Below are 24,921 nucleotides of genomic sequence, written 5' to 3'. Positions count from 1 at the left end.
CAATAATAAAACAAAAGCAGAGCAGCCATTCTTCTCAAGTATGAATTCTCAGAGTATAAACTAAGCACCCAGTTTCCTGGAAAACCAAGATGTTTCAGATAGGAAAAACACACTGGACAGCTTCCTATACTTATACAGAATGACCACTTTTTATTAGTAAATCAATAGAAAATGATTTAGTATTTTCAAATACTAGATATTTTGAAATAGATAAAGAATGCTTAACCATCTAGTGCCAACTTAACCTTCTCTCCTGAAAGCACAGAACACACCACAAAGCAAAATACAACATACATACATATTTAAATAAATAAATACCCCAACCATGGTGGAAAATTTTTAAGATTCTGTTATGTAACTGCCTCTGTCGTTGGTGAAACTGTCTAGAATAGTTGAGGAAACGTTAGTCTACCTTTGCTAGATAGATCAGTCATCATTACAGCCATTGCCAGAATATAGCATCTAGCTTCCAAGCCGTTGGTCTATTATGAATCCAGTCGCGACAACCTGACTTTATTCCATAATCCAGCCACATCAGATTAGCTAAAATCAGCTAGTCAAGTCTGAGCTGCTCTCTCGAGTAGCAGGTTAGTTGGTAGGCAGGTTGCTTGATTTTACAGCATAGAGGACTGGACCTGGGCCTTCTGCTACTAAGCTTCTGTCACTGTGTACTGTTATAGGGTCTCTGTATCATCTCTCTATCTTTACTTTTCCTTTACAGTTTATATATCCCAGGAAATCTTTTAAGAAATATAAAACTGATGTGGCTACATTCTCTTTTCCAAGTGAACGATTATAATGAATACAGGTGAACGGGTGAAAAGCAGCAAGCTTCCCATCTCCCTGACATGATTGAACATTCTACGTATTGCAGGTGAAAAACGATTATCCCCAAGAACTCACATGCATTCGTGCCCAAGCAATTTATTATTGATGAACGAAGTCTAAGCAAGCAAGGCATTTTTCTCAGCCATTTCTTTTACTGGCAAGCTGCGTTTTGTCGTTATAAAGAAAGGATCTGTCACTTTGTTATTTATCTCAAAAGGTAATCTTATTTAAAAATCTAAACTTTCATATACGATAAACAATCAGCTTCACTTTAAATCCTCAGTGTACGTAGACACTCATCAACAATTTTTTTCTCAAATTAACGTTTTATTGATTTTTTAAAATGGATTTTATATCACTCTTTACTTTTTTTGAGCAAGGAGTCAAGAAGTTGCCATGAATGCACTTGAAGTCATTCTATAGCCCAGGCAGACTTTGAACTTCTAATTCATATACTAGAGTGTTTTAAGTAGATCCCCAGGATCAACTATTGTATTCTTATATAAAATCATAAAGACGGAAATAACCCATTTTATTTATGTTTAATTAACATATAATAGCTATGTACAATAGTGTTTCCTCATGAGATTTTCGTACAATGTATGTAATATATTTTCCAGTCCTCTTGCTTCCGCTGGCCCTTCCCCCTTTCTTATTAGTCATCTTATTTCATGCCTTTTTAACTTTTTTTGATAATCTAATGAATTTTATTAGGAGTGATTATAGGAGCATGGAGAGGAGATTATTTACAGGAGTAAGGGCAACTTACCAGTGACTAATAACTCTGTTTTGTTGGCATGAAAATGGGAAATTATTAATGTGTAGAAAATTTGTAATTCTTTTCTGTGGACTAAGTTTTCTTATTTCAAGGTTCATATGTGGAAATCCAGCCCTTCAGTGTGTCTATATATGGACGAAGGGCTGACAAGATCGTACCAGGTCGTGATCGAGTCCCCAATCTCAGAAAACTAGTGTGCGTATAAGAAAATCTAGTACATAAGAATCAGGTCTTACATCATGATGGACGCTCAGACGAAGCATCTTCTGCAGACCAAGAAGAAAGCACTCATCGGAAGTCAAACTGGCCTGCACCTTAACTGTATCTTTCTAACCTGGAAACAGTAAGAGCTCAATCTAGCGGTGAGAAGCTGTAGGAAGCCTGCAGATCTGCCTCAGTAGCCAGGGATGGAAACTTGCCCTGGAGTTCCCTACCCAGGCAAAGACAGCGACTTCTGGAACTGACTGTTAACTTCTAGCAATTTTTGGTAATTCTGTTTTCTCTGCTTACTCCTACGCCCAGCTTTTGCGACACTGACTGTCGCTATTTTTGCCTTATTTACATACCGACTTCAGCCAATCGGGGTGTCCATACCGCTTGCAGCTTCTGCCATAGGCTGGGAGCTCAACCCAGACAGACACCTGGACCCCACTCGCAGCTGCAGAAAGACGAAATTCTTCCTGTCTCAGTTAACAAAAATGCTCCTTGAAGATCGGAAACCATGCTGCAGGAGGGAGATTGTCCCCACAGCTGCGTCTAGCCTCTAAGACCCATCGCTTCTGAGAGTGGAAGCCCGATTTTTCTGCTAATGTCCGAAAATTTCCTGTGCAAGGGACCACTTTTAGTCTGAGTGCTCCCAAGCCCTCAGTGCTTTTGAGTTGTAACGCTTCTCAGAGCTATAGTAGCTCTTGGCTAGCAAGCTGCTGCTGCCACAACTTCAAACCTGTCTCATTAAAGTCCCAAGTGGCTGTCAGTTTCGAGGTGTTTCATTCTGCTTAGAAGTTGTTGATACTAAACTAACAATAAAGCAATCCCCTATTTGTACTCCTTGCTTTCTGCCCAATCCATTCTTGGAGGAAGTGGTACAGAATCCTGATGGGGACATACAATCGTTGTGAAGTTAATCCGTCACCTCAGCAGGAGTAGAAACTGAGTCACACTAACACTCACATCGCCAGTGTGAACTGAAAGAGACAGGGATGGTTCAGTGGGAACTGTGGGAGACTTCCCACGTTTTGTAGAGTCACGGGTTTTGGGAGCAACTCTGGAGACTTGGAGGCAAGGCTTCCACTCTAGAGGTTCCAGAATGTGGTGAATCAACAACCATAGAGGCTAATTTTCACAATTAAGATTTAATGGATCTGGAATGTAAAACTGGCTCGATGGATAAAGCTAGCCTAGCAACCTGAACTCAATCCCTGGAATCCACGTGGTAGAAGGAGAAGAACCAACTCCCCAAATCTCTGTCTTTGTTTCTGCTTCTCTCACACATACACACACTCTTACACACTTGAACATATATACATGCACATGCAAATTGATAAATGAATAAATACTTTAAAACAATTTAATGAACCTGAATCTAGAGCACTTGGCATGCTGGGTTTTTTTTTTTTTCCTTGACTGGTGTCTATTCTTCCCTTCTTTCATTTATGTTCTTTGGATGAAATATTTCTTCCTCTGCTGGGCCTTTTACTGTATTTGGGGCATATATAGCTTGCATTTGGCACAGGTTTGTAGCTGGTTAGAAATTTGTTGTAAAAATAAATCACACTTCGAATTCTGAGCCACATATGACTAAGATAACATTTAGATAAAACTTTGGATGTCAGACTCTAAAACTAGTGCTAGACAGAGGTAAGACCTCTGGGTCACAGAGTTTTAATGAATACATTTCAAATTTAAGAGGAACACAAATGCAGGGGATGCCAAAAATATAAAGCTGTGCATTGAATTCTACTTGGAAATAATATCTCTAAGGACTGAAGTAAAGTTAGACTCAGTGTCATGAGGGTGGGTCCTTATTCGAAGAAATGCTGAGGGCTTTCCCCTTTTCTACTGTCCCCAATAGTGAGAAGGCACAGCCTGCAAGAGAAGAGAGATCTAATAGAAATCATATCAGCTACCTCCATCCTGGACGCCCCACCTCAGGCACTGGAAGGAAGACCACCCAGCGTCTAAGCCTGTCAGCCTGGTCACAGCAGTACACACTGACTTCTTAGGCACTCCCATTTGTATTGACAGCACCTAAGGAGAGTGTCTAACCTCTTTATCATGTTTTTGGCATATTATCATCCAACTCACAATAGAAATGTTTAAAACACATCCTATTTATTTTCTGAAGCCCTGGTTAGAATGCAAACACCAGAGGGCAGGGATGTTTTTGTTTTTCTGTTTTATTCTCTACTATGTCTCCAATGAATAAGGAAACAAGGTTTTATTTTCTTGTTTTTAAACAGTCTCCATTAAAATTGAACCCAGCCTCAGAACCCAGGAAGGACAAAAGCACATAGCAAAGAACCCAAGCAGAGGATAAAAAGACAGACACCAATTAAAATTAGAACAACAACAACAAAAAAAATCGGAAGCCTGGCACAACAATGTTATGCAATTACAGTACTAGCAGAAAAAAAAAAACTAAAACCAAGGGAAGAAACAACAACATAAAAAAAACATGCCCCTTTCAGTGATACATAAATCAAAGACGCTGACATTTGTAGACCCAGGCTGAAACTTTGTAAGAACAAATTGCTAGGAATAAGGAACACTTCCAAGAATTTCCAACACATACTATTCTGTGGTCAGAGCAAAACAGCAATACGTACGATTTGCTTTGCAGGGGAGTACTCTGAAATGATAGACACAAACCCACAAAAAATTGTACTTATCATATTTCAATTTATTTCCACGTAAATTGGTTGCTACATGCTGAGTTAGTACAAATAATTATAAAAAACAATAATTAAGTGCATGGAAAAATATAAAAATAAGTGCAGCATATTGGACTACATGATTCTTAACTACGCCTTTGGGCTGAGAAAGCACCGCTTAGCTCCCTCTTTGAAATCCATCTGGCAACAAACTCACTGCCAAAAAGCTTATTTGGTACTGAACTGGATCAATCCACAGAACATAAAATTGGCATTTCAGAGGTGTGTGTATGTTCAGCCACATACCAACATATTTCAACGACCATTAAATGTCAGGCATTACTCATATGCGATATTAACACATTAATGTTTTCATAAAAAAAAGAAAGATCTCTCTCCTCATTCCACTGCATGGGAGATCTGTCAAATAAATTATTGCAAAGTAGTTTAAGCTAAACTTTATAATGTTGAAATTATATAATTGAGGGCAACTAACCTTTAAAATGGAAGATAAATGACAAAATTTAAGGGCATTTAATTTGCACAAATGTTAACAGTCTTTTTCTGGTTACATATTTCATATCTGCCATATTAGGCTCACAACACCTGTATAGGTCAGTTTTGTTTTTTAAAGCTATTTTATTATAGCAAGTACTATGGAAGGAGTTTATCATATAAAAATGAGAGAGGCCGTAAGAACAGGTCAGTGTGCTGACACAAACACTGCAACAGTGGAGCCTTCCTGTGGCTTCTCTGGTCTCTGCTTCTTTTCTGAAATAGACACTTGTGTGTCTAAAACTCATATTCAGCTCTTGGACTCTCAGAACTTAATTCAAGAGACTTTCTTTGGGCAAACAGTCATCATGGTCTTGGAATAAACTATAGCACAGTGAACTTAACACAGTGTGTGATTTGATCTTCTTTGCCTTTGACTATAACACCAATATTTGACACTGAAATAATACTTAAATGTACTCACACGCAATTTCTCAGACACGACTGTCTCAACACTAACAACACCAGAGAACAAATCACCCAACAATTAGTTGTGATGACTTTAATGTCAGCCAGGGCCCATAGTCTGCCACAAATTTAAAATGCCTATAATTCATGAGCTCAATTATAGGCCAAACTTTCATAGCAAAATGTCAATTTATATGTAGCATAATATATTTTTTTTCTTGGCTTTTCATGCCTCCACGGCTGGAATCAATGGATTGAAGATAGAGAATATCATCACATGCACCTTTAGAATAATACAAATGGATGATGCAGAATAAAACTCCTTTTTATAAGGAAGCTATTTGTAGCTCTCCCTTGATCTCCTCTTGGAACCCTGAATGATTAGCAGTAGTCACCTGTCTTGTTACTAACCAGATTAACAATGAAGAGACTGTGGCTTTGAGCACCAATACCGCTCTTTTCAGTTTGTGTCAGTAAAAATTAAAATGACCTTGAAAATTTGGAACATTATTTTTGGTATTTTAATTTTATTATTTCATCTTACCAAAAAAACTGAGGCGCTAAAATTGGGGATCATACGAATGCTTACCACACGCTTGCTGAATTATATTTCAATATGTCACTTGGACAGGAATTAGGTTTTGTTCTTACAGATGCCCTTGAGTGATGTGGGATTCCCCTCTGTATGCTGTGAATACCATTGGTTAATAAAGAAACTGTCTTAGGCCTGTGGTAGGGTAAAGTAGAGCTAGGCAGGGAAAACTAAACTGAATCCAGGCAGGAAAAACTAAACTGAATGCTGGGAAAAAAGGAGGCAGAGCCAGAGAGAAGCCACATAGCCTTGCTGGAGACAGTACCAGAACTTTACCTGGTAAGCCACAGCCTTGTGGTGATACACAGATTAATAGGGATTGATTAATTTCAGATATGAGTTAGCCAGAAATATGCTTAAGCTATTGGCCAAACAGTATGGCAAATAATATGGTTTCTGTGTGGTTATTTCAGGGCTGAGAACTGGGAATAAATGGGTGGCCTCCCTACAATACTTACCTATCATCTATCTATCTATCTATCTATCTATCTATCTATCTATCTATCTATCATCTATCTATGTATGTATCTATCTATCTATCTACCTATCTATCCATTTATCTATGTTGGTAAAGATAAATAAACGATTACATTTTATTGACTTGGTGTCTCTCAAATAGAAAATTCACAATTTCTAAAGATAATCTTTTATCAAAACAGCATATAACCACTCAACTCAAGATATTTTGTCATCTAAAAAATCCTATCTGAAAAATATTAGATGCTAAATTCTCATAGTCTCTGTGGTAAAAAAATAGGCTGCAGGCAGAACATCTTCCACGTGCCGCTGCAGAGAGGAGAGCTGTCCGACGGGACCCCCGAAAGGCTTCCAGTCCTCACAATGAAGCAGAATAATGGCAAGAACTCAGTTTTGCAAAAACAGCAGTTTTCTGCCACACACAGAGCTTCGCTGAACACAAGAACACTGCCAGAGCGATGGTGTGCATGAGATTTGGCGCCACTGGCTTCTACTTTGTCTTTTGTTCCAAAGGCTTTATCTCTGTGGATTTCATTCTTCACTGCAGATGGCAAGACTTTATCTTACTGGTGTTTGAATATCTTTGGAGTAAAAACTATGAGAAAACGGCAGATTTGCTAACTTCTTTTTATGTATTAGTTACATGATCTTAATTTTTTTACAAATGGTTTATAAATAGTCCAAACCACTTCTGATCAAAGTGTTCCTCCATTTGTTAGCTTACAACAAAATAGAAATAAGACCCTACAAAACTCTCATAAAAGGAAATAAATGTCTCTTTACTATTTAGTAAACTAAATCTGCATGCATATTGATCCCTATATAAAATAACTAAATGAATCTGTTTATTAAGAAAGATTAGAAAAATAAGGTGCCAGCAAGCCTTGGTCACTGGCGATGCAGTTGCTAACTCATATCATTCTCATTGAAACAGAGGTCATATACAAATCCATAACCAATATTTGTGCAAAATGTCAATATCCAGCCTCTTTGGGGCAGTTGCTGAAGATGAGATGTGCACTTCATCACGTGGGCCTCAGACTTCGCTGTGATCACTGACCTTGCTCAGATTCTGAAAGAGGAAGAAATAAGCACACATCACGCACATATCCCCTAATCGGTACTACAGTGGAAGAACGGCAGTAGCAGAAGCCAGCCACAGGCCATGGTACAAAAATGGACATCTCAGAGGTGTAAGAGCACAGGGATGTGGGAGGAAGCCCCAAGGGTCACATCTGACTGTCACAGGCTAGATGTTGTGACCTCCTTTGTACTTGGTTTGCCTTGTTGGTAGAAGCTGCTTGCTCATTCCCAGCTGCCCAGACTAGAAATAACCACAGAGAAACTGTATTAATTAAATCACTGCTTGGCCTATTAGCTCTAACATCTTGTTGGCTAGCTCTTATAGCCTAAACTAACCTATTTCTATTAATCTATGTATTGCCACATGGTTGTGGCTTACTGGGTAACCTTCTGGCAGGCGTCTGTCTCTGACAGAGGCTACATGGCTTCTCACTGACTGACCTTCTTTCTTCCAGCATTCAGTTTAGTTTTCCCGCCTAGCTCTATTCTGCTAAGCCACTGGCCGAAACAGATTTATTTATTAACCAATAAAAGAAACACATACACATAAGAAAAACTTACCACACCATTTCCTGGTTCTAAAAATTGGCTAAATGAGAGTATCTACTTCATATGCAGTGGCAAATTTACTTAATTAATATGAGTGAGGCCTTTAGACTATTCTAGAACACAGTGGGTAATAAATATTAATAATGGCAGTTATTATTGGGAAACTGCAAATTGTTCTGACTGAAATTGACAAAGCTCACTAGGGGAAGCACTAATACCATCCTGGGGAAGAGGAAGGCAAAATGATACAAAAATTATAGGAAAATTGCAGGAAACCACAGCTCTGGGATTCATTGTAAAACTAAACCCAAAGGTCTAATACCACACAGTAATTTGTCTTCTTGAAGTCATGTGACCACTAGACTCCGTTTTTAAAAGATAACAACATAAATGAAGATAATGACAAGACTATCTAAACACAAAAATATATTTTAAATCTATATTTAGTATTTCTGCACTGGAGAAAGCCAAGATCAGTGTTCAGGACAGTGGATCTTGAAAGGCCTTTAAAGCAAAGAATCTGCACCTGATCGGTGACATCAAATTCTCTAATCCACGACAGCATTAGAAGGTCCTGACTATTTAACAATTGTTCAGAACTTGTCTACAAAGTGTGCAATTGACAATTTACTTATAGTAAATTGTCAGATGCAAAAGGAAGGACTATTTATGTTTTTTTTTTTTTGGTACCAGTGGGGAGGGAGCTACTATAATATTCCAAAGCCCTTGATTATGTAGGCTAGTTTTCCTTACAACCTGTGCTTGCTAGCTTAGCTAACTCACCTTATTTGCCTGGATGATATTTATTGCAGCAGATACTGAGTCAAAAAAAATCGGCCTCTCGGTGTCTAGGTTTCCACAGTATGCCATCGCTTTGATCAAGGATGCTGTGGGGAAGCACGAGATGTGTGAAGACAGGCGGGGCAGCAGAGGCCGGCACTTGACATCAGCCGACGACACACTCTTACCTGTGCAATTGGCTAAGAACACATCGACACCCCTGCTCTTGCAATCTAGGTACAGCTGGAAGAAGTAAAAGAGCATGCTCATGGTTAGTTCAGAATAGCAGACTGCAGGGAGAAACTAGGTTTGGGCAGGGGAGGATAATTCCCGGGAAAAACTAATGATAAAAACAGTGTCTCTGAAGTCAAACCACCAGAGGGAGGCATTGTTACACAGTTGAGGACAGGCCCAGTAAGCGCTAGAAGATTCATACAGTGAAACATGTATTCTGCAGAGACTAAATGTAGATGCTCATATTGTCATATGTTTAGAAAAATGAAAACAGTTTTTTCTCCCCTGTAGGAATGATATAAGATTGCAGTCAGCATCTTTTACAGAAAGTCAAGGACCAACCTGTGGAAGTGATGAAGGGTGCTAGCCTGCTAACTTTAATAATTTAGGAATATTTCATTGACTCAGTAAAACCCAGCTATTAAACCTCATTAGAAACTGAACCAAATTTTCTTGTTATAAAAGCCCATTAAGGTGAGAAAGTTTAACTAACGCTCAAGTGCACTAAGGCCTTAACTCTTAAACTCCTAGACACCTGAACCAGAATCAATTTATGAACTAATGGTCTTAAATTCATCAAAAGCAAAATAAGACCATGAAGTTTGCCTAATGTGCATGTAAAAGTTCATTTACAGCTGGAACTGGCCATGTGGTAGTGATGCATCTTATATGAAAGACATGTCAGCAGTACTTACAATACACTCTAGAATCTATTGTAACCATGCACATTATAGATACATAATTGCTTTCATCCTTCTTCTTCAGTAAGTCATTGCTTCAAAACGAGAAAAGTAGATTAATCAGAGTTGTGTCAATTTGAGTATAAATTAAAGAACACAAAAAATAAAACGTAGGCTCTGACTTTGATTTGAGTGAACGACTCCTGTAAGTTAATGTGATTAAGTCAAGGTGACCTCCCAGTGTTTGACTTTCTCTAAAGCCCAATGGAGCACAAACACAATGCTATTTTGGGTGACTTGTTGATGTTGATAAATACAATCTCCATTTCACCGACCTGCACCCCCACTAGCCACCCCCTACCCCTGTCCCCAGTGAAAGAATAAATAGAAGTCACTCAGTTCCTTTCAATGCACAACTCCAGGATCAAATCAATGCTCTCCATGCTGAAGTAACTAAATAATACAGAGGGTTGCTAAAACGCAGGGAAGCTGGCATGGCTGGAGGGACCCTGCTGCTCTCGGCTCTATACTGTTTCCTAGAGTAGCTGAAACTAAGAAATGATCTTGTATGCAAATATATTATTTGCACTTTAAGAAATGGTTTTAAAATTTTTAAATATATGTGTATGTATGTCCATAAACATCCAAACACAAACACACACACTATATATATATATACTATATATATATAATTACTATAATATATCACTATAATATATATATTATTATTATTACTGTTTGTATGTTTGTGTCACCCACAAGCACACAACAGCGATAGAGATTTTAAAAAATCTGTGGAGTCAGTTCATTCTTTTTATGTTTATGCTGTTCTGGAGATCAACTCAACATGTCAGGCTTCTGGCAAGCACATTTACCTATGGAGGCAACTCACCAGCTCAAGAAATGACTTTTTAAAGTGAAAAAAGTAATACTAAATGTTGGCATTTCTGAGTGTTTCCTAACTATGATGGCCACTTCTTTACTGAGCGTTTCCTGCATCATACATCATCTCTGAGCTCACAGTGTGATAAGGTGGAGAACTCTACTTCTAGTGTATAGAAAAGCAAACAAATGGGTAGGCTCAGTAGGTAAAGCACTAGTCACACATGCACTAAGACCTGAATTTGAATCCTCAGAAGAGACATTTAAAAAAAGCCGGATGCCATAGGCAGGACAGTCCCATGGCTCCTGAGGAGAGATGTCAGGCAGAGACAGGAAAAGTCCCTGTAACTCCCACATCAGCTACTCAGCAGATGACAAAGAGATACTGTCTCAAACAAGGTTGAAAGCAAGGGCTGAAACCTGAAGCTGACCTTTGACATACACATGTATCATTCATGTGTCCACACTCACACATATGCCACACAGACATGGGGGAATAGAAAGCATGAAAATAAATTTTATCTCCAAGCCCAGAACTAGTATTGGGCGGATGTGTGACTCCAGAACTTTTCTATTCTTAAAGCTGGTGTTCTTAACATACATTATAATGTAGCCATGATCAACAAACCAAACAGTAATATGATGGGGAAAATGGAAGCAAGTACAAAACTGACAGCCTTGTATACACAAGGAAAAATACCATGTCAAGTGCAAGTATATTTTCCTGCCAATTTAAAAATAAATTGTATCAATTGTCTTAATCTAGCATATAGAACTTTTAATCCATTACCATAGTTTAAGGAAAACAAAACAAAACCCTCCAAATATTAGCATGTCCAGTGTCTGGATTGCTTGATTCATCTTAACTGTCAGCCTTCTGCCCTGAGCTCAAGGGCGGTAGGTACCTTTGTGTCTTTTTCACCGAAACATCCAGAGAAGGCAACTAACAATCTCAGCCACAAATTTAAATGCAATTCAACAACAACAGCAAATCCACACACAGGCCTAACTGATAAAGAGTCCAAACACTGTTTCTTTCCTGTGTGATCCACAGATCACCTGCAGCAGTCTCCTAGGGGAGTTTAAAAGGAAGACTTAGGACCATAGCCAGACCTCAGAAATTGAATTTTAAGTGAGTTCCCAGGAGTTTAAGTGGCAGACTCAGGCAATACAGAGAAAAGAAAAATACCAGCCGCAAAAGATCTCACAGTGAAGAAAGGCTAGGTACTTAAATTATGTGGGATTCCCCTCTGTATGCTGTGACTATGATTAATGAATAAAGAAACTGCCTTGGCCTGTTGATTGGGCAGAACTTAGGTAGGCAGGGAAAACTGAATGAAATGCTGGGAGAAGAAAGGCAGAGTCAGAGAGGCGCCATGGAGCCGCTGTTGGAGATGGATGTGCTGAAACTTTGCTGGTAGGCCATGACCTCATGGCGATTCACAGATTGATGGAGATGGGTTAAATTAAGATGTAAGAGTTAGAGAATAAGAAGCTAAAGCTAAAGGGCCAAGCAATGATTCTGAGTGGTTATTTTGGGGCTGAGTAGCTAGGAAGCAACAAGTTGACTCCTTCAACACTTAAACCTTGATTTGCACCATTTATTTGCTTTCTGAATACCTTCAATTTTTAAAACAAAATCATATCCTCATTTCCACAAAGGAATTAACAGATTTCAACCAATGGATGATTCCCCAGCACATAGCTGGTGTGTGACAGATCTAGCAGGATCTCCAGACTTTCAGGAGAAGCAGTATCCCTCCAAGCACTCACCTTTGTGTCTTCCTGAACAAGAGATGCCCAAAGGTGGGACATTTCAAAGTCAATTTAAAACGCAAATGAAGAGATAAAAAAAATATATTGGATCTCAGTCGAAATTCACAGTGTGAACTTGCATCAAGCTGATTAACCTGAACTCGATTGATCAATTTTTCTGTTCATCTATTTATACATTTATTCAGGGAAGTGAACCCAAGGCTTTGATTGCTAGTCAGTACACAGTCACTGAACCAGAGCCCCAGAATAGCACAACAACTAAACAAAACATCAGGTAGACAGAAAGATAAAAAAGGGGAGCCTCTGCATGAGTTGAACTCCCATTACAGTTCCCAGGCACAGCATGAAGAGGGGAGTGAATACAGCAGGTTCAGGGAGTGGAGCAGGCAAAAGCAGAGTTCAGGGAGGATTAGCTGGGTGGTGCAACCCTGAGGGGGCTTTTCCCCATCACAGAAGCATTGAAAACTCACTTCCTGGCAGATCTTATCCCTGATACCACTCCAATCTCAGCCTTCTCACTACTCTGACTTTGACCCCCTCTCCTATAGGTCTAGAATCCAGATGGATCTTCTGGAACAAACCTACTGTAGCATGAGATGCACTGTTCTATGTCCTCTGTGGGAAAGGGGTTTCGACTCTGTCGCTGAGATGGTTGAGGAAAACTCCTGCTACTGAAGGGAAGGAATCAGGCCCGACTCAGGCCAAGTAGATACCTCAACAAGTGTAGAGACTCCCGTGTAGTCGAAAAAGGTCAAGCCATTGCAATCCAGGACCAAAGAACACTTCTCACTGGGGCAGGGCTGGGAAGCTTCCTCTGTGGGAGACACAGCAACCGTAGTTAGAATTCATATTTCTTCTGTCGCTGCCTTGCTTGAATGGTAACAAAGCAACGGCAGCCTCACAGCGAACAGTAATTCTGAACTTTCATTCTTAAAATTTCAGTTAGCTACCCATGATTTCTGAGCTCTGCTTTTGTTTGTTGTTTTTATTAGATGGACAGGAGAACTCTACATGAGTCTAAGCACAGTGCAAACATGCTGAATGGTGCACTATCCAAATCTACTGCTTCTTTGGCTGGTAGGTGATGTGGGATTCCCCTCTGTATGCTGTGACTATGTTTTATGACCACTGGTTAATAGAGAAGCTGCTTTGGCTAATGGCAGGGCAGAATAGAGTATATATAATATATACTATTATATATTATATATGCAGTATATATATTACTATACTATTATTACTAAATATATAGTATATAATACTAAATTGTATATATGTATATATAAAACAAAATATATAAATATAGCCTGTCCAGTTTGTATAATGAAACTTGAATATGCATGTTTTTATTCTTTTCTAAAAAGGAGAATAGTAATATTTACAAATAAGGCTTTACAACAAAAAGCTGTAACCTAAAGGAAATTGTTATAAATTTAGAAAACATGTCAATACAGTAATGTTCTTCAAGAATTTATATAACTTTTATCTATAAACCATATGTCATGGTATCGAACATCTCAATACATATCCATGATTATGTAATCATAATTATTTGTAATTTGTTTATTTATGTAATTTGTTTACTGAAGTCAAATTAATCCTTAGAATGGTTTATCAAGTCAGTATTTCTCTAAGATCCTACCATAACTTTTTGCCAGTCTGAAGTTTCAAATGCTACAATGCAAACAATCTAGGTATAGATTAGGTCGGGAGATTGTTGACGATGCTGTCTGGCTGTAAATGGATGACTAAATGACACTGGCGTGTTTTTAAGAAAGTTGGTCTCTTTCAATCCTGCCTTAAGTCTTTCCACTGCTAAATTACATTCTCTGTTTTTGTTATCTTCTTGCAATCTTTGTTATTTTCTTGTAATCATTTCACAATGTATTGCTAAAGATTACTATAAAATCCTTGGAGTTTATAAATCATGATACAAGACGTCTCTTCCATTGTCCAAGTCTATCTATGCTTGTTTATTTCATCTTTAATTTTTATACATGATTTTCTTTTTGCTTCTCTTTTTCAAACCATTAACAATAAAACAAATCAAAACAAAATACCAATCCATTAACAATAAAACAAATCAAAACAAAATACCAATTCATGTATTATTTAAATAAGATATTTTAAAGATATCAACTAATAACATTCTCTTTTTAAAAAAAATCCTAATGCAGATGCTTTTGATTCTCTGAGATAAAAATTTAAATACAATGAACATTTCTGAAATCTTCCAAAAGCAATAATAACTTTTATTTGCCCATATCTCCTCAACCTTTTCATTCCTCTCATTTATGGGTATAATCTTGTGTTCCACGTTTCTAAGTAAAACAAGTAGCACAATACAAATTGCACCGTCCTAGATCAGAGCGATGAGAGCACACGGCTAAGAGCTGTCAGCAAAGGAGGTAAACTTGGAGCATGTGCAAAGGAGACAACTAATCTATCTCCACAGGGCAGGTGGTGCATGGCAGGCTTTATCAGCAACAACAAAACAGGTTTCAGAAGACCTTAACCATCAGGTGTGGGTGGGAAATTAAACCCAGGCTGTGGAAAACAGTCCTTTCTGTAGAATATTCATTAACCCCTTTAATTAAAAAATATTCATAGTTGCATAATTTAGGAGTGTTTTCTGTTTCCTTCAAAAGATTCTGACAGTCTGCAAGTCACTTGTCATTTTTAAAAGTATCTTCTATTGGTATCAATTAACTATTGAGAAACAGAATTATCTCTCTAATTTCTAAGGGAAGGAGGAAAGAAGGAACATTTAGAGCAAGCAATACTGTCTTTGGGAAAACGTGTGATTGTTATTGAACATTTCACTCATAGGTCTGCTTTCTCATTAATCCTAGCAGCCAAGTAATACAGATGCACCCTGAATTTAAGCGCCCTGTTGGGAAATGGAAGTGCAGTGGTGAACAGAGTGAGGAAGGCACCTGCCTTCCATAGACTAGCAGTCAAATGGAGAGTAGTCAGCTCAGTTTATATCTCACGACAGCTTGAGAAAAAGTGCTAAGGAAGAACTAGAAACAGCTGGCAATGCCCCCCCACTCCCACAAACACCTCCAAAATCTATTTCCTCACCCTCAGTACCTGTGAATGTGCTACCTTACAGGACAATAAGACATTTACAGATTTGACAAAATTCTGGATGCTAGCAAGAGGAGATTATCCTAGACCATCCAAGTGTCAGGCAATTCAGTCAGAGAAGACATGATAAAGAAGGGACCAAAGAGACCTGAAGATGCCTCTACTGACTTTAAAATTAATTATGATCCAGGGAATGGAGATGGATCAAACTGGAAAGGGGAAGGGGATTTTCCTATAGAACCTCCAAAAGAAGTATGTCCCAACACTAACTCCAATGCTATGCTCATAGGACCCCAAACTTCTGTCCCTATACTGTAAGCAATAAATGTGTGCTGCTTTAAGTCATTGAGCTTAGGATAGTTACAACAGCAGAGACAGAAGTAAAATATACCTGAGTTTATTTGGGGCTTAAGAGTAGGGCAAGGGTTTCAGAAAGGTGGAAGTTTGCTTAAACTTTGAGGTCCATGACAACAGAAGCCAGGTCTACTTTCTTAATCATTGAATATGCAGCACCTCCTACTATTCCTAAGATCAAGAAACCTTAAGAAAATACATGATTTTTTTTCCATGTGAATAATGATATGAGAACTGAATGAATGACAAGAAGCAAGAGTCACATGAGTAGAGACCTGTAGGAACCTTGAGGTTTCCTTAAGTGGGGAGAAGACTACCACGTGGAAGTTCACCATGGCAACAGACACTCTACGGAGCTCCTGTGAGCATTACCATCAGATGACCAAAAGTACTAAAAATACTTTTAGAAGATCTGCTCACAAGTAAACAATTATAGTTCTCATTCAGAAAAAAAAAATGCTATGGCTTCCATCTTCTCAATAACATAGATGGCTTTATAGGTTTGTTTATTCTGTTGTATGTCAACTATGTATCCGCAAAGGCTGTTGGAGAAAGGGAATTTTTGACTTTTATTCTCTTACCCAGTGTTTTTCTTGCTCCATGTCTCACTTTGGTTGAGCCTCTTTGGGTCCTATTTTTTTTCATCCCTTAAACCAGGTGAATGTCTCCTAGGTGGCTGCCTATCACATTAACTTACCATCCTGTCATTTAAACACAGCTACCTTTGCAGACACACGCGGATTTCACTGTTCCCTGTTTGAAAGTTTTAAGCTTTAGTGCCCTCATTCATCTCACAACAGAAGAAAGCAGTCTGAGAGTCACGCTGATTCATTTTGAATGAGACTGAAGACGGGGTCACAGAAGAGATACCATAAGGTAGGGAGCCCAATAGAGGTTTAGTGATGAAACTGGGGAAAAGACTCTTCACAAAGGCTGAGAAAAGTAGGGGCAGAGTCCTGTAGCTGAATAAGAGGGGCGAGGAGGAGCAAAAGGAAAAGGAGGAACAAGCTGATGATGATGATAAATTGGAGTCCCCAGAGAAGGGTGAGTGAGTAGGGTCGCTAACTTTTCTATCAGTACCATATAATTTTATATGTATTTTCTTATAATCTACTTTCTTTATTTCCTACTATGATTTCTTCTTAAGATATTATATAATTATAAGCACTATCTACTAATTTCCAAATACAATGAGACTCTAGGGTGATTTTCTCATTCTAAATTCCCTTCTATTAAAGACTTACAGCTTAGGAGCTGAAGTCTTAGTGGTTAAGAGCCTGTACTACTTCTCAGGACCAAAGCCTGGTTCTTAGAAGCCCTGAGGGGGTGGTTCACAACTGCCTCTAAGTCCAGGTCTAGGGATTCAGTGTTCTCTTCGAACCCATGTATTCATGTGCACACGCCTCACCCTCAACCTCCCCACGCACAAACGCATAATTAAAAATAAAATAAATACATTTTAGATGACTTATATATTCATTGCATATTAGCAAGTAAACCTGCATGCATAATTTCCATTATTTGAAATATATTGAAACTTATATTATAGTCCCAGTTTATGATCACCAGAGAAAGAGCCAGAGAGACCTCAAATCATGCTTATGCATCATGCCCACATTCACTGCAACAGATTTTTACAATTTTCTCCCTCCTGTTGTTCTTTTTCTTTCTCACCAACTAATGATATTGAAATTATGTAATGTATAATTTCACATCAGTCTATTGAGAATTGAATCCTTGACTAGACGTGATTTAGGTTTTATGAATCCTGTCTTTTATCACCTGACTGCTCTAGGTGTCACCATAGTGACTGCTCTATGGTGTCACTCATTCTGCAGGGTCATGCATCGGGACTGTCCCACTCATACTGCACAGTTGTGTATCACTGCCTCCTGTGCCTTTCAGTTTCTATACATTGAAGGAAAGTCAACTCAACTCATGCTCTTATAGGACAATAAAGTTCTAGAGACTAAATATCGACCTGGACATTTTATTAAGGACATATCATTAAGACATTGTTGCTGACACCTGACATTTATCCTAGGAAAGCATGAGCCTATAATTGATTTAATTGTGTGAAGCAGAAATCTAAAATGTATGCGAAAATATTTGAGAAAAAGGTTGATCTATGTTAAGACTATATATAGTGGAGATATTCCGTTTTAGGAGAAGGAAAAGGAGATCGAAAGAGGCAAGAAGAGGGGAAGGAGAAAGAAGTGGGAGGTGAAAAAAGATGGAAGAAGATGGGGAAAGGAAAAACATAGAGAAGGGGAAGAACTGTGAGGAGAGAGGCAGAGGAATGAAAAGGAGAAGGAAGAATGAGGGAAAAGGAAAAGGCAAATGAAAAGGGGGAAAGAAATGGGGAAAATGAAGAGATTCTAGCGGAAGAACAAGGAAACGCCAAAAGGTGGTGGGAGGCCAACAGAGAAGGAAAGAAAGGGATTTTGGTCCGCTGTGCAAGCTCAGCTCAAGACATTGAGACCATCTCTTCTTAAAGCGAACTCACCATTGCAGTTGCCGTTGGACAGGGGATTGAGCAAGGTATTCTGTTCACACTGAAAGAAAAATAGATGGAAAGGGTGAAAATACTGTGAAGCTACAGAGCTACCACTAAACACGCCCACACTCCTGTCTCCGCCCACACTCCTGTCTCCGCCCACATTCCTGTCTCCACAATGTGTCAACAAGGAGCTCCTCCAGATGTTTTTCTCAAGGCTTGTTTCAAATGCTGTGTGCACTGAAGCAGGAAACGAAGAAGCAATTATGGGCTGGAAGTCAGTATACATGAGTTCAGTGGATACTTGGCTCACTGAATCGGATGTGAGAACATTTTTTGAAAGACCAAATTTGTTTTGATCTTGTTGTGGGAGTAACTTCCGCTGCCTCAATCAATAGTCGCTGAAATACGAGCCCACAGTGCAGCGGGGAGCGACTTCCGCTCCGTCAGCCAATAGCTGCTGAAATACCAGCCCACTGGGGCGTGGTATATTTCTCTTTTAAAAAGAGAAGCATATCCGGAATAGGCCCTCTTGGTTCCGGCTCTTGGTTCCGGTGCTCGGTCTCGGCTGCTGCTCCCGGCTCCTGCTCCAGCGACTAGGCTCCCTTCCTGTCGGTTTATGGTGTATGTAAGTTTTACCCCCCCGCCAAATAAATAACCCCTTAAAACATAACCGGTGTGGGATTGATTCGTTAACATGATCTGAGGTCACAAATTATTTCATACACATTAACCTCATGAAGATGCCTGAGAAACATTTATGAGTTGCTAAATGTCAAGGGGTGAAAACCAAAGGGGTTCTGTACCATGGAGCTTAGCTTCGCTAACAGGGAGGTCTCAGAAACAGCAGCTATCTGTTTATCAAAAAGTGTGCTTTTTTTTGGCTGTTGATGATAATGGGTAGTTTTCAGTGTTTACTAAATACCCAAGTCTTGATGATAATAACAGCTGAAGCATCCTGTGAAGTTACTAATCGTCTGCTCCATTATGAGGAAGTGGAAGTCAAGGATGAGAAAATTAGAAGACAGGACCAAAGTCTCAAAGCTAGGGACAGCTCAGACTGGCATTGAAGCCAATGCCTTTCCAAGTTTCCACTCTCGATCACAGCTTTTACAGTTTCACTGTGTATACATCATTAAGGCTGAGTGAAGAATTGATTTCCTCTGCGTGTTATCCAGGGCAACAGATCACTTCTGTCAGGTTTTTCTTACATTTCCAAGATTTAGTCTTTCTTTTACGCAGTATTCAGATAATGACATCTGCACTGTGTGGTTGAATCTTGGAACTAGCCTTCAGCAGATGCAATTTTCTTTCTTCCACTTACCTTCTTGAAAACCTTTTGTGCAGAAGAATTTTAAATAATTTATCTAGATACTCTGCTTTTAGGAGGTGAGTTATACCTTCTCCAATTTCTTATGACTGGGCTGAACACAATGACTTCCTTCCACAGTATAGCATAGAAAGGGTATAGTAGATGGACTTTAGAGAGGAGGCATGTCACTACACCAACAGTAATCAGTCATGTTTGTATTAGACACCTTGGCTACTACAGTGTCTCTTCCTCCAGATCATTATCCTAGTCTCACAATGCAGAATACCAGACAAATTCCAATACAGAGGTATTCTATAAAATATCTGGCCAGCTCTGCTCAAAATATTCAAAACCTTTAACTAGAAAATTTAAGAAATTGTCATAGACAACAGGCATGTAAATAAATATGACAGGTAAGTGCAATGTAGCACACTAGCTAGAATCCTGGAACTTCCCTCACCAAAAGAGGCACTAAAACAGATAAACAGATGGATTTGTTAGTTGGAGATAGTATGTGGTATGTAAGACACTAACATCTCAATGTGCTATGAGGTATAGAGTAGCTACCTGACCCCATCTTCTTAGTGTTTCTCTAAATCAAAACTGTAAAATTAAAGTTATTTCTAAATATATTTTGTCCTAACATAGTGCCAACTCTAATCCCATTATGAAACATTAGTGTAAGATCCTCCAGCTGAAACATAACTTCACAAATGAATGACAGTCCTAACAAAATGAAGAAGACAGAAAGCGGTGTTGGAAATGCAGGTTCCTATCAGGCAGCCCTGGATTACACTGCACTACAGGGTGTTATGTGAAGAATATTGAATTAGACACATTTCATATCGGATAATTGATATTGGAGGTGGCGCATGTTGTGAATATGTTTTATTGCCATTGGTTAATAAATAAGGTACTTTCAGCCAACGCTTAACAGAGTAAAGCCAAGATGAAAGAATGTAGAGAGAGAGAGTAGGCAGAATCAGTGAGAAGCCGTATAGCTGCCACAGGAGACAGACACCTCCACCAGAGCCTGCCGAATCTTTGCCGGTAGGCCATGACTTTGTGGTGATGCACAAATCAATGGAGATGAGTTAGTTTAGGATATAAGAGCTAGCTAAAAATACATTTAAGCTATTGGCCAAACAGTATTGCAAATAATAAGTCTCTGTGTGATTTCAGGTCCGAGAGGCTGAATGAACAGCCCCCACCAACAGTTAATGAGATTATCTAAAAGTACTTATTTTTTTCTTAATACTACTTTGTATAGTGACTGTGGGCTAACACCAGTCCACAAAAATGACTTACAACTGTGCACTCCCATAAAGTATAAAGACGCTATGAAAGAGATAGGCCTAGTATCAATCTGAAAGCTCTGGCCATGATGCTTAATATTCCCTTGAGAGTGAAATCCTAAAAGCACAAAAACAGGACAGACATCATATAATAACAATCTGTAGGGTCCCAAAGACTCTCCTGTGTCAAGGATCTAACACTCATTTATACTCTGATGATGTGGGAGAATTGTCTGTATTTTGTCAATCATATTTTAATAAAACGCTGATTGGCCAGGCAGGCAGTATAGGCGGGAAAACGAGACAGGAAGCAGAGGTGATGCAATGAGAACAGGAGAATTCTGGGAAACAGGAAGCTGCCCCGCCACTCCTGCGCAGACCACCGAAGAGACTACATGTAACTTGCCCAGTTGAGAAAGGTACAGAGCCATTATGGCTAACATAGATGAGAATAATGGGTTAATATAAGTTATAAGAGTTAACAAGAAGCCTGACCTAATGGGCCAATCAGTTTATAACTTATAGAGATCTCTGTGTGATTGATTTTCTCTTTGGGGCATGCCGGCGTGGGGTACCGGGCGGGACAGATACCCCAACAAGCCAGCCCCTCATGTTACATATGGCGCCCACGTGGATAACTGAATCCACAAAAAACTTGAGAAAGCTTGGGAAAGAATAGAGTAAAGCATGTTTTCTTGGTAGCAGCAATTTCTCAGGTCTGCTCTGCTTGCTAGAGGCAAGCAAGCACTCTCATCTAAGAGAGGCTTCCTGACTCAGCTTTAGCTGCAAAACCTTGCAGCTCTTTTAAGGGGTCCTGCCACGAAGCACTTAAACGGTGTTGATGAAAAGCTGAACGCATGCTTTTCGGGTTTTCAGCAGTAGCACGAAAAAAGCTGTGCTGTTTTAAAATGCTGACTTTCTGGGCTGTCCTGCCAGGGCAATCTCTGACTCTTTCAGGTAGGCAGTCAACTGAGTGTGGTCTATGAGCAGAATACTACAGCTTGCTTGCTAGCAAGGACCTTAAAACGCCATAGAGTTGTGGCAACAAAACTGGCTACAGCCAGTACCTCTGCCGAGGCTGGAAAGCTAAGGATCTAACCGTCAAAGCCACAACTTTCCGTATTGCTTTGTAAATTAAAGGCTCGTGTGGTCAGAAAAAGAGAGACATACAGTAAAGAGAGATTCAAAGAGGAAAAAAACCTCTACATGGTTTACAATATGTTAAAAATATATGCAGGATAAAAGTTAAAGTTCTTAAAGTAAAAAGAAAGAAAGAGAGTAATTGGATGTGGTAGAACACACCTTTAATCCCAATGCCTGGGAGGCAGAGGTACGTTGACCTCTGAGACTTTAAGGGACAGAGGTAGTTGACCTCTGTGACTTCAAGGTGTGGTAGCACACACCTTTAATTCCAATGCCTGGGAGGCAGAGACAGACAGATCTCTAAGTTCAAGGTGTGGTAGCACACACCTTTAATCCTAGCACTGGGGAAGCAGAGACAGAGGGATCTCTATCAGTTCAAGGTGTGATAGCATACACCTTTGAGCCCAACACTGGGGAGGCAGAGACAGAGGAATCTCTATGAGTTCAAGGACAGTCTGGTCTACAGAATTATTCCAGGACAAAGATATATACAGAGAACCTGTCTCAAAAAGCCAAAAGTTAAAAGAAAAAATAAAAAAATAGAGATTAAAATAAAGCTACATAAAGATAAAAAATACACAAAAAATCTTGATACTATATGTTATTATGCTCTCTTGCACGCATTAATAATTACAGAAATAATAACCTCATGCCTTCATTTTCAATTGTAACCAGAAAAATCATGTATCTGGTTCTGTATGGGAAGCAGGGGTTAAAGGTCATTGGCAGATAAGGATGAGAACTTGTTATAGAGATTTGCATTGGTATGGATCTTGGTTTACTGATACAAATTTAAAGCCAATTTTGTTATATATATATAGAAATATATATAACAAATATATATAGAAATATATATAGAAATATATAGAAATATATATATTTCTGCTCTTGATTAAGGTATTGTGTTTGTGCAGCACACTTAAAAATGTAATATATAATTAAGAAATACAGGTTAATAGATAATTATCTATAACAGTCAAGTTTGTAGTCTTGTTAGTTGGGTTTTCTAGATGTACAGAGATGTATTTCAGATGAATAGGCATTCTTCAAATCTTTCAAAGACTACAAAATATGGCATTTAAAATGTTGAAGAACTTAGGACTTCCCACGGGGCAGGGAACCCTGACTGCTCTTAGGACTGGAGGTGGAGGGGGAGAGGGAGGGAAAAGGGAGGTGGGGAGGAGTTGAAAATTTTTAATAAATAAATAATTTTTTAAAAAAGAACTAGATTGTCACATATTTATTTGCCATGATGAACAAATTTCTAAAAATATTTAATATTGTCCTATTCTCAGGGTATATTGTAATGAACAGACAAACATACAGCATTAAACTTTTTCTAGGACCAGGTCTATAAACACATTTATAATTGGTGTCTCCTTGAGGACATCTTTAGTGATCTGTAGTACGGCACACATCATAGACCTGGCATGCCTACCTTGCTGATATCATCGAGTGGTTGACTGCTCTCATCTTCCTTTAGGATGATTTTCATTAGATCAGTATTAAATTTCTTTGCATTCAGGAAAACAAGTGGGTTGTTTATTGAGATGATTTTTACCTGTTGCAAGGTTTCCTTATAAAGGGATAAAAGGGATAAAAGGATTCAGTCAAGTCAGAAAAAAAAAAAAGAAACCAAAAAATAATACACCCAATCAGAGTAAATCTTGTGAGTCAACCCATCACTTAATTATGGATGCAATCTCTCTCTCTCAAGTCTTTATTTTTTGTATTTATTTATTTTTGTTTTTACATCCTGACTGCAGTTTCTCCTCCTTCCTCTCCTCCAAGCTCCTCACCCACCCACACATCCACTCCTCCTCCTCTGTTTTGCTTCAGTAAATGGCAGGCCTCCCATGGATATCAACCAGCCATGATATATCAAGTATGGATGCAATTTCTCAACTAATATTTTTGTTATCTAAATCTATTTGAGAGGCTTAATGGAATACCACATGTATGAAGGAAATACACACTTTTCTGCATTGAGAAACATCAGTAACAAAACATGTTCATAGCTTTGCAGAAAGTGTCTTGTACTCCTCCTCACTGGGTCCTCTGAGACAAGAGCCTAGATTGCCCACCTCCCACCAAGTCCCTCTTCCATTCAGCCTACGAATTACAATTAACTTACTGTTGTTTTCACAATGGGTCAAACTGGAGCCTCTCATACTAGGCAAGTGCTTTGTTACTGAGTTCAACAGTTTTAATACAACTGAAAATGTTTCTCTAAGTGTCAGCTGTTATCTATCCAACACTGACGTAAGCTCCTCTCTAGCTAAAGTAGGACTTTGCAATCAACTGGCAGTCCTAATTGTAAGAAAGCGATAAGAGACCGTGTTTGGAACACAGGTTTCCTAGACCAGTGGGGATTACACTGCACTGCCAGATTGTACATGAAAGATGCAGAAAGGGAGAAGAAAAGGTCTTGACAAAAACTATATTTTAGACATCTTCTCAGATAGTATTGGCAGCACTTGGTGCTGCCCGACAAAAGCCCCCTTTTCTGTGACTTTGAGACAGGTATCTGATTGAGAAGATGGCCAATCCTGTGCAATGATAGCTCCTTACCAACCGAGCAAGGCATTACTCCTTCAGGCTTTAGTATTCCCATAGAAGAAGAGATGCAGAGAATAGCCATGCATGCATGCATAAGAAATAAAGAATTAGGTACGTAAATGTGGGTAATTTTCATACCTCATTGTTTGCTCATGTTGTAAATAAACGTTTGAAATAATATA

The 24,921-nt window shown here is 38.9% G+C and overlaps 1 protein-coding gene across 9 annotated transcripts in view; it reads right to left on the bottom strand.

The window, feature by feature from the left end:
- Positions 1-4,484: 4,484 nt before the first annotated feature.
- Slc26a7 (solute carrier family 26 member 7) overlaps positions 4,485-24,921 on the bottom strand; it is a 116,048-nt gene continuing 95,611 nt past the window's right edge. For all 9 annotated transcript variants that reach the window (XM_085676985.2, XM_085676989.2, XM_048420629.3 and 6 more), the window contains 6 exons: positions 23,619-23,756; positions 18,440-18,488; positions 13,206-13,306; positions 9,109-9,163; positions 8,924-9,027; positions 4,485-7,580 (listed from right to left, as the gene is read on the bottom strand). In XM_085676985.2, the coding sequence (XP_085533111.2) occupies positions 7,545-7,580; positions 8,924-9,027; positions 9,109-9,163; positions 13,206-13,306; positions 18,440-18,488; positions 23,619-23,756 (483 nt within the window). In that variant the 3' untranslated portion in view covers positions 4,485-7,544. The remainder of the gene's footprint in view (positions 7,581-8,923; positions 9,028-9,108; positions 9,164-13,205; positions 13,307-18,439; positions 18,489-23,618; positions 23,757-24,921) is intronic.

The sequence above is a fragment of the Myodes glareolus genome, chromosome 16, assembly GCF_982192425.1.
Source record: "Myodes glareolus chromosome 16, mMyoGla1.1, whole genome shotgun sequence".
Lineage (NCBI taxonomy): Eukaryota > Metazoa > Chordata > Mammalia > Rodentia > Cricetidae > Myodes > Myodes glareolus.
The sequence above is the reverse complement of the archived record's forward strand: the minus strand, read 5'-3'. Positions and strand labels throughout refer to the sequence as shown.